This window comes from Bos indicus x Bos taurus, chromosome 3, assembly GCF_003369695.1.
Source record: "Bos indicus x Bos taurus breed Angus x Brahman F1 hybrid chromosome 3, Bos_hybrid_MaternalHap_v2.0, whole genome shotgun sequence".
NCBI classification, from domain to species: Eukaryota; Metazoa; Chordata; class Mammalia; order Artiodactyla; family Bovidae; genus Bos; species Bos indicus x Bos taurus.
Genome location: NC_040078.1, coordinates 67,707,890 through 67,718,242, shown reverse-complemented (window position 1 = coordinate 67,718,242; position 10,353 = coordinate 67,707,890). Strand labels below are relative to the sequence as shown.

At 37.1% G+C, this 10,353-nt stretch overlaps 1 protein-coding gene across 1 annotated transcript in view; it reads right to left on the bottom strand.

The window, feature by feature from the left end:
* Nucleotides 1-1,199: 1,199 nt before the first annotated feature.
* Nucleotides 1,200-10,353, bottom strand: part of PIGK (phosphatidylinositol glycan anchor biosynthesis class K) — a 140,414-nt gene continuing 131,260 nt past the window's right edge. Inside the window, exon 11 of the mRNA XM_027536849.1 lies at nucleotides 1,200-4,999. Within this exon, the coding sequence (XP_027392650.1) occupies nucleotides 4,883-4,999 (117 nt within the window). The 3' untranslated portion in view covers nucleotides 1,200-4,882. The remainder of the gene's footprint in view (nucleotides 5,000-10,353) is intronic.

Below are 10,353 nucleotides of genomic sequence, written 5' to 3'. Positions count from 1 at the left end.
GAGGAAACCAGAAGGGAAAGAGACACGTGTACCCCAATGTTCATCGCAGCACTGTTTATAATAGCCAGGACATGGAAGCAACCTAGATGTCCACCAGCAGATGAATGGATAAGAAAGCTGTGGCACATATACACAATGGAGTATTACTCAGCCATTAAAAAGAATACATTTGAATCAGTTCTAATGAGATGGATGAAACTGGAACCTATTATACAGAGTGAAGTAAGCCAGAAAGAAAAACACCAATTCAGTATACTAACGCATATATATGGAATTTAGAAAGATGGTAACAATAACCCTGTGTACGAGACAGCAAAAGAGACACTGATGTATAGATCAGTCTTATGGACTCTGTGGGAGAGGGAGAAGGTGGGAAGATTTGGGAGAATGGCATTGAAACATGTATAATATCATGTATGAAACGAGTCGCCAGTCCAGGTTCGATGCACGATACTGGATGCTTGGGGCTGGTGCACTGGGATGACCCAGAGGGAGGGTATAGGGAGGGAGGAGGGAGGAGGGTTCAGGATGGGGAACACAGGTATACCTGTTGCGGATTCATTTTGATATTTGGCAAAACTAATACAATATTGTAAAGTTTAAAAGTAAAATAAAATTAAAAACAAACAAACAAACAAAAAAAAAAACTAAGGCTGAGGGAAGATGGAGAAAAGCCTCAACCTCTCTAAAATGGGGGGGGGGGGGTAGTGAAAAGGCAAGCAAAAGAGCCTGTGGGCTGAAATTGTTCAATAGCATTGAAAGTGAAAAGAACTGTTACCTCAAGATGACATCTGCTGAAAACCGAAGTGAACAGGACAGCCCAGAACACCAAGGCTAATGGAGGTTTAAAGAATGATACCTGGCCCGAGTAGAGGTTGAAAATAAGAGCAAGGTAGAGCCCTGCACAGCAAAGAGCAAAATGCTGAATTTCTCATGTATGCCAGGTATTGTACAAGGGGCTTTACATTTATGATCATATTAAATGACCCCTAAGAAAATGATCTACATTGTTCTGGCCAGCTGTCCCTGAGATCCTAGCACAGGCAGAGCTGGCACTTCCATTATCAGTAGAGGGTCACATCACATGAGCTGCACCCAGTAAACGCTGACTGGGTGTATACCTCAGGTGAATGTGAAAGCCCTCTGAGGTCTCTGCGGCTGCAAGCAGCACAAGTGAAACAAAAATGACAGTGACCACCTTTCCAAGTTTAGGGTAAATTAATTTTTAATAATGGGTTTCTTGATCACACCTTCATGTATATCAATCCCATTAAAGGGTGTACTCAGTTAAACTGCATCAAATGTTTTACAGCACACGTTCAGAACAGTAGAAAAGGGAAAAAAGACACTGGCTCGGGTGTATCGTCCCAAGTGGCACTGGTGGTAAAGAACTCGCCTGCCAATGCAGGAGACGTAAGAGATGCGGGCTCAGTTCCTGGGTAGGAAATAGCACCCACTCTGGTATTCTTGCCTCGAGAATTCCATGGACAGGGGAGCCTGGTGGTCTCCAGAGTCAAACACGATTGAAGCAACTTAGCACATATTGTCTATGAACTGAACTTTCATATTTATGTAGCAGGTACACATGTAGGTATATGCACTCAGGCAGGAAATGTGACAATGAAGTAATGGAGCTGATTCCATAAAGTAAATTGGAGACTGATCTCCTTTTATTGTTATACCTTGTGGTATGTTTATAAAATATTTCTTTCATAAGCTAAAACAGTATCTGCTATAGATGAATTTAATTTTGGTAAACTCAATGAAAACAATTTTCTATGCTAATGTAACATTTATTGTGAAGATTCCAGAAACACACAAGTCAAAATTTCAAATTATGATTCCCACAGTAACAGTAACTCTGCTGTACAACATACATAATGGAAGAAGTGATATCAACACATACCATGGTGGAAAATACTCAGTAAGCAGAAACAAGCTGAGTTATGCTTGTTGTGGGAATCATCATTTTCAACTAGCTTAGGATATATAAAAATGGAAACTATAAATGAATGAATGATTTTTTGTACTTAATTCCAATTTTTCTTGATCCAATTTAATCAGCTTTGCATCCAAACTACATTTCTCCTTCATAAACTGCAAATGAATGTCTTTCATAATTTTAAAATCCACATCATTTGGTTTCGTTTTCTCATGCAGGCTGCCTTTGAACAGCATCATTATATCCTGTCCCTCCCCAAAAAGGTCAGGACATGTCTGCTGGGATCCATTTATCTATAGTATCCTTGTCCCCCTGAAGGGCACTGTAGGGGAGGAGAGAAAAAATACCAAAGAGAACAGGAATAACACTGAGTAGCTTAGAAAGGTAAATAAGTACAACAGAAAAGGGGACCCTGGCACCATTAACCTCCCCCTTGGTATCTTCCTAACCAGATATATGAAAAATAACACCACCAAATATTTACAGTTTCCAAAGGGTTTAGTCATATCATTAGCTCATCTGATCTTCACTACAACACTATGAGAAAGGCAAAAGGAAAACACCTTTCAGCTGCTCAGTTCTTTGTGACTCAAGGAGAATATGTTTAAGGATGTGCTTTTATGTTATCATTTAAAGTCTGGGCCATTTAATTACACTTATGATATTACCCACTTAACATATACAGAGGATTTACTTATTATTGAAGGCTGAATATGCTTTATGTAAAAAGATTATGGTTATGAGCTAAGCATTTAACATATTTCAAGCTTTTTGCTTTAACTGTATTCTGACAATTCAATAATGAAACAGAAAGAAATAACTGCCCTTTGAAATTTATCTGTAATATAATTAATCTTGTATATTATATCCAGTATTACTTTTCCCAGTTTGGTTTCAACTAAGAAGGGCACCTTCTTCAATCTCTGAAGAGGAATCCTTTTCCTTTCCAGCAGTCTTTACCATCAGGATATGTTTCATTATATTCAAACTAAATTACTTTGGCTCAAGAACAATTATATTTCCTTTACTAATCTAAGTAGCTTACCCCTTCCAACCATAGTGTCCATGACCTTGTGTAAGTGTTTAGAGGATGACACAGTCAACCTTTGTCTCACAGGACTATTAAAATCCAGCTATTTGAATTTAAGTTTGCTTTTCCTCCTTTCTATGTACAAAAAGATGCTTTTCCATATAATCAGATAAAATTTTTCCTTCTTCACTTACCTAATACACCAATAAAAAGATCAATTAAAATGAAGATTCAGAGCTTGAAAAAAGCTTCAATACCATTTGTTCTAACCTGAGCGATAACACAGTTAATCCTTTGCCTGTGAAAAGAATGATCATTTTGCATATAATTAAAAGGTAATATTTTAAGTGCTACGAGGAAAACAGAGTCTAAGGAATATTAACTTTAAGAGGTCTTATTGTAGAAGAAGAGTTGTCTTCTGAATGTTTCCTATAATTACAAAACATATCTTCATAGTGATTTTAAGATTAACACAAAGTTTCTGGATAAAACAGATAAAACACAAAAATGTATCCCAGGGTCACAAATAATCAACTTTCAGGATATCTTTCTCCCCCTCATACGTGAAGAAACAATATCTGGGTCTGACAGCAAAGCACAATCTCAATACCATTTCCAGTTATGAGACAGATAGAAGATGGCCGGCAAGATGAAAGTCTGTCACGGGGATATGAGCTCTTGCATCTCATCAGAGACCAGACAAGAGGTTTACTGTCTTACATGATGCATCAGTCACACACAAGGACATGGCCACAAGCACAAATTTTTCCTGCAGTCTGTCCACTTTATGGGACTGTCCAGAAAAAGTGCAGACCCAGCCAGGGGGCAGCCAGTGAAAAAGCAGTATCTTTGTCAGTGAGGAAACTGAAGAGGTGATCAATTCTAAAGGATCACAGAATGCTTAGAAACGAAAAATGATGGGATTTGTTTCTCTTGAGCAGTCAATATGTGACATTTCCAAAGATCTTAAATTTTCCAGATAAACTGACAGTAAATAAAGCCCTGGAGACTGTCAGTACCAGATTAAAAACCTAATTTTTCATATTTATTTACAATTTTAGCTGTAGAATTCCAGGAATAGCTGATAAATAAAATATTAACACATGAAAGTGTTAGTCACTTGGTCATGTCTGACCCTTAGCAAACCCATGAACTATAGCCCGTCAGACTCCTCTGTCCATGGAATGCTCCAGGCAGGAATGCTGGAGTGAGTTGCCATTCCCTTCTCCAGGGGATCTTCCTGACCCAGGGATTGAACCTGGGTCTCCTGCATGAGAGTAGATTCTTTACCATCTGAGCTACCAGGGAAGTCCATATTAACACATCAAAGAATAAACCAAAAGAAAATTTGTGGAACAAAGTAGTCTAATTATAGAAGAATATTAAATAAATTTCTGTACATTCATAAAATGGATGGTACACAGCCATTCATAATGTGTCCTTGAAGAATGTCCAAGGAGAGGCAAAGGGTTGACAACATACTGCAAAGTGACAACTGACAAAACATTCTATATGATGTCTATTTTGGAAAAAAATATAAAAAAGACTAGGAGAATATACATAAAAATAGAGAATTTAATGTCTTCACATTTTTTTCTTTTCCAAATGAAAGGGGATTAAACAAAGGGAAATTCTTATTTTCACAAAGAGTCAGTGAGAATATTGTGACCTCTTTATCCCAATATTTTAATAACACACAAAATGAAAAACTGAAATATATTTAATACCATTTAGTGCTTGCATTAACAATAATTTTTCTTTAAGTTATAAAACCAATAGTTCATTCAAATTTACAGTTTGCTTATACTTTCTGCCAAGTCACACAAGAACAATACATTTTTGAAAATATATTGACATGAACTTATATTCAGTGTTGTAGCCTTTCATGCAGTCTTCATACATCACCACATTTAGAAAATGAACTTCATATGCTTGATTCCGTAAGTTTTGAAGAAAACCATGATAATGAGTGCCCACAATCCCAGAATAAAACCCCCAGGAGGATGCCAATCCTTCAACTTTGGTTTCTGCAAAACAAGAATGACATTATAAATTTAACAATTGATAAAGACTGATAGAAAATAGGTAATTCACAGAGTGTGCATTTAAGGGGTAGTAATGTAGATTAAATTAAATGTATTGTTAGCCTTCCCTGTCCGCAGGTTCCACACATACAAACATGTCCTGTATGTTTCTTTGTCCAGCATAGAAAGGCAGGTAAGTCTTCCCATTTACTTGTCATTTCACCAGCTGCGTTATGATCCTGACTGTGACTACTGTCTCTTTATGAGTTATATTAATACTTCCCGGATTATGAGCCAAGATTGTGCAGATAGTTATGAGAATCCTATTCTAGGATGGATTAAAGTGAAAAACTGTAATCTGAAATTTGCTTTAGTCACCATGTAAACAAGATTCCAGAAAGGTTTTCAGTGGTTTCCACATCTTATATTTTGTTTTTTCCTCTACATAACCAGGACACGTAATGCTCTTCACCCAATCTTCAAATTATCACATGGAAAAATAAAAAAGAAAGGAAAGAAAGAAGGAAGGAAGAGAGGGAAGGAGGGAAAGAGGAAAGGAGTGTAAAAATTAACACAAGTCAAATCTACCAGCAATCAGTAAGGACCATGCCATTAATTCACTGCCATGATTCTTATAAATTTATGTTTATTATACATGCTTTAAAATATCTAATAATTACCTAATGAATTCAAGATTATAAACTCACTGAAAATATTCTAAAGGACATTTTGATAGAAAGAAATTCTATTTTCTTTTAATTTTATAAATGGAGAAGTTATTTATGCAAATGCCTGATTTCCAATTAGGTGATCCTTTTCATTTTTTTTTTTTTTACAAAGGAAGTGAATTACTATATTGAATTTGTAGTTATCAAAACTTTAAAAAACCAAATTTTGATAAAGTAACATGTAATTTTTAAATTAAAATGTTATAGATAATAATTTCAAAGTCATGCTGAGAATAAATAACACTTCAAGAAATTTGCAACAACTGTAATGTGATATAAAAAAATCAATGATTTCTTTTTTCCTTTTTGATGAGAACTCTTAGAATTTACTCTACAAATTCCATATATAACATAAAGCAGTGTTAATTACATTAATCCTATTGCACATAACACATCTAGTACTTTTTTAAAATTAATTTATCTTAATTACAGGATAATTACTTTACAAAACTGTGATGGTTTTTGTCATACATCAACATGTATGATAAGCTCAGTGGTTCTCAAACCACTTCAGATGGTTTGTAAGCTCTTGGAACATTGTGCAACACTGAAAAATCTTAATTTAATTTCAGTAGAAAATCTACAGTAATTAATATAAAACATAGTTATAATAAAGGTAGGTATATAAGTATCATAAGCATGTGACATGAAAAAACAAGTGAGTGAACTAAATAAACATGATTAACTGCTGCTCAGTTTTTGTTCTGTTTATTCTCTAATAGTCAAACATTGGTAACTCTTGCCAAATGGATGAACAAGTTTAAGATAAAAAATTATTTTTCCACAACTGGGAAATGATTATCTAGTAAAGAGCTATTAACTCAAAAAAAAAATTCATTATTAGTGGAAACACACCTTCATACAGTAGTCAGAAGACGCTCCCTGAGAATCCACTTTAAAGAGTATTGACTTGGTTGAGGAGATATGATTCATTTTCCCCAGTAACTAGGAGTCTGATTTATATAGTATTTGAAAATACACACACACACACACACACACACACACACACACACACACAGGTTACTAGGTTATTACTTTTAAAAAGTTAAATAAATAGTCAAAATCTGGCATTAAACTATGCACTGTAGAAGAACAGGTTATAATATAGACAACTGTTCTATAAACTAATTTAATGAATTTCAGTGCTAAATGTTCAATAGATGTGAACCTTCAAGAGTCCAAGAGCACCTAAAACTTTCAGGTGGTGTTTAAATCAAGTCATGTAAGAAAATGCTGAACATCATTTAGGCACTATGATTCATTATAGATTACTGAAATAAATAATCAAGTAGTTAACAGCAAATCTTACTTCTGCACCTATAGGAATTCTAGTTACTTTTCAATGAGATGGATTGCCCGAAGTTGTGATTTTACCATTACATCTTAAACTCAGAAGCCAGAAACAGTTGCCAGAGATAAGACAACTTAGGTTCCCAGGTGGCACTCGTGGTAAACAGCCTGCCTGCCAATGCAAGAGACATAAGAGATTCGGGTTCGATCCCTGGGCTGGGAAGATTCCCTGGAGAAGGGAATGGCAACCCACTCCAGTGTTCTTGAAGAATCCCAGGGACAGAGGAGCCTGGTGGGCTACAGTCCATGGGTTGCAAAGAATCGGACATGACTGAAGTGATTCAGCACGCAACTTGTTTAGAAGTAACTAGCATTTCTCCAAAGATTGGTCCTGATAGTTATTTCAATCTGTTATTTTAAAAACTGTTTCAGAGAATTCCGGAGGCACTGCTTCCTGATCCTTCAACTAAATATGTCCTACATTTAGACCACTGATGCCCAGGAGAGGACAAGAGGTGAAAGCAAAGTGCTAGAACTGTGGTTTGCCAATGGCAAACTCTGAAGGCAAGAATGGAGGACCAAGAAATGTATGTTATTACTCCAGAAGTATTATGGAATGGTATATGTATTCACATTACAACACTGTACAAGCTAACAAAAGTAGCAAATCTCAGCCTTTCAAAACTACTATTTGCAGTTGCTCTATTTTTTATTGTATATTCATTACATATATTTGACTAACAAAAAATGGAAAATGAATTATTAATTAAATACAGTTTGGACTCTTAGCTTAGCATGACATCTATGAAGAATCCTGCTTGTGCAGCTGCTCCCATCTTCTCAGGAAAGGCACATAAAAAGGCACAGAAAGAGACAACAGCACTCTCTACTAAAATTAACTTAACCTCTGATGAGAAACCTCAGATAATTTCACTATCTGTAAGTCTGGAAACCAGGTCTAGAAACAAATTAATGGTGGCCCAGTTTTCTGAATAGTACACAGGATCCAAAAGATTGCTATGCTCTGTGAAATACATAATTCTGTTAGCTGAGAAAGGGATTTTAACTCTCTCCCTTTTTCTGCCTGCTGTTTAAGAGAAACAGTGTTGCCATAGAAGGTGACTTTATGAGGCAGCCAGAGTAGTGCAACTCTTACCCAACCAATTAATGGCATACTTCATTCTACATCTATTTAAATATAATTCCCAGTAAAGAGCATATCAGAAGGTAGCAGGCAATGGCAATGGTTTACTGCATCCAAGAAGGCTCAACATCCAAACAAACATCTCTGCAAAGAAGGGAAAATACAGGAAAAATCCTTTCGATAGTATATGTTAAGAAACAATGTCTTTCCCACACACTTCATCTTTTTAAAGTGTCCAAAACCCAGGCACACCCAGCACGGCAGCACATGACCCTAGTTTAGTTTACCAAAACCACATCTGATGACTGGCCACCAGTCACTGGGAATTGTTGAACAACTATTCTTCAGATACAGATCCGAAAGGATCCAAATCTAAGTAGATGGTGATTAACATCCACACGCTCTGCTAGAGATGCAGACAGCATTCTAAGAAAAAGGCAAAAACCAAGGTGAGGTCCATGAGTAAAAACACTCCAACATATGAAGAAGAAATTTCCCGAAGACACAAAGAACATATCTCTGAATAGATTTCATAAAGAACAAAAGAATAACTTTAGAAAAATTTTATTTAACATGGATTTGAATAAAAATGCACAATAAGCCAAAACCAAATGAATAGCATAAAGATAAAATAATACAAGATGCAGGGACAAAAGGTTGAGGTAAAAAGGGAGCTGGAAGATAGTGTCCTAAGCACCTCTCTGAGTCCTTTATTCACCGAATTGTGGTAGACTAATCACAGGGAAAAAAAAGGTCCTGATCCCCCATACTTCCTTCCCTGTGTCCATACACTTTGAATATATTGCTTTATGGCAGTTCTCATCAAGAGGTATACTCTATGTCCTTCTTCCATAAATCAGTTGGCCTTGTGACTTCTTTTTGCCAACAGAAAGGAACATAAGCAACAGTGTCCTAATTCCATGCTAGCCTCAAGAGGCTTTCTTTGCCTGCTTCTGCTCTCTCTTAGAATACCACCATGAGAAACAAGCCTAGGCAAGGCTTCTGGAGGTAAAAAAGACATCAGATGGAGACGAACTCAAGTTCTCCAGTCAGCAACCAGCCATCTCCCAGATGCAGAATTGCCTAACCAAGACATGGTTGACCAGAGACTCATGAAGGTGCCCAGCTAAGAATACAACTGCTTAGCTAAACTCAGCCTGAATCACTACCCTGGAGACTTAAAAGTCAAAGAAATAGTTGAAGTTTTAAGCCACTAACTTTTGGCTTATTATTCATCAAAAGCTATGAAATACACCTACTGAGATGACCATTAATATAGAAGGAAAAATCCTGATCCTTTATTATAAGAAAATAAAGTTCTCATCTACATACTTTTCAAGTTTCTGCAACAATGGTATATATAAAACCAGCATGAAGGGTGGCTAATCAGCTCCTTGTGGATCATGAATTTGGTCGAGGTGAGGGAGGTCTGTCAAGATAATCCCCTGATGCATTCTAGAACAAGAAATTCAGCCCCATTTCACTCACCTGAGCTAAATTTCACTAAGGACTGCAGCAAACACCTGTTTCCCCTGAACAACATGTATAGCAGACTGTGTAGAGGTCATGCTACAGTGTCTTCTAAAGGTAAAGTTTGTGTATGTTCTGTGCCCCGTACCCTCACTTTAAGGGAGCGGCAGTTATGCTCACTTTTAGCTCTTTCTTGTAGTCTTCCTGGGAAGAGATTGACTCCACTTGTCACCATGCTGGGAACTGCTCCCAAGGAAATAAAGTGAGGCAATCTAGAGACTAACTCACCTCACTTCTCTCTAACCTTCCTCATCCCAACTACTTGAGCTACTCTAGCTCAAGTCTTGTTCCTTTCCTTTTCAAGTTAGTCAGCAATTCATATTCATTGGATATTGCCCCCACCCAACCCTCTGCTAGAAAAATGTTCGTTTCTCCCAGAATCTTGATGTATCTTACACATGGTAAATCTGCAAAGCAACTAATTTAATCTAGGATAATTAACGGAGAAGGCAGTGGCACCCCACTCCAGTACTCTTGCCTGGAAAATCCCACGGATGGAGGAGCCTTGGTGGGCTGCAGTCCATGGGGTCGCTGAGTCAGACATGACCTCGACTTCACTTTCACTTTTCACTTTCACGCACTGGAGAGGGAAATGGCAACCCACTCCAGTGTTCTTGCCTGAAGAATCCCAGGGATGGCGGAGCCTTGTGGGCTGCCGTCTGTGG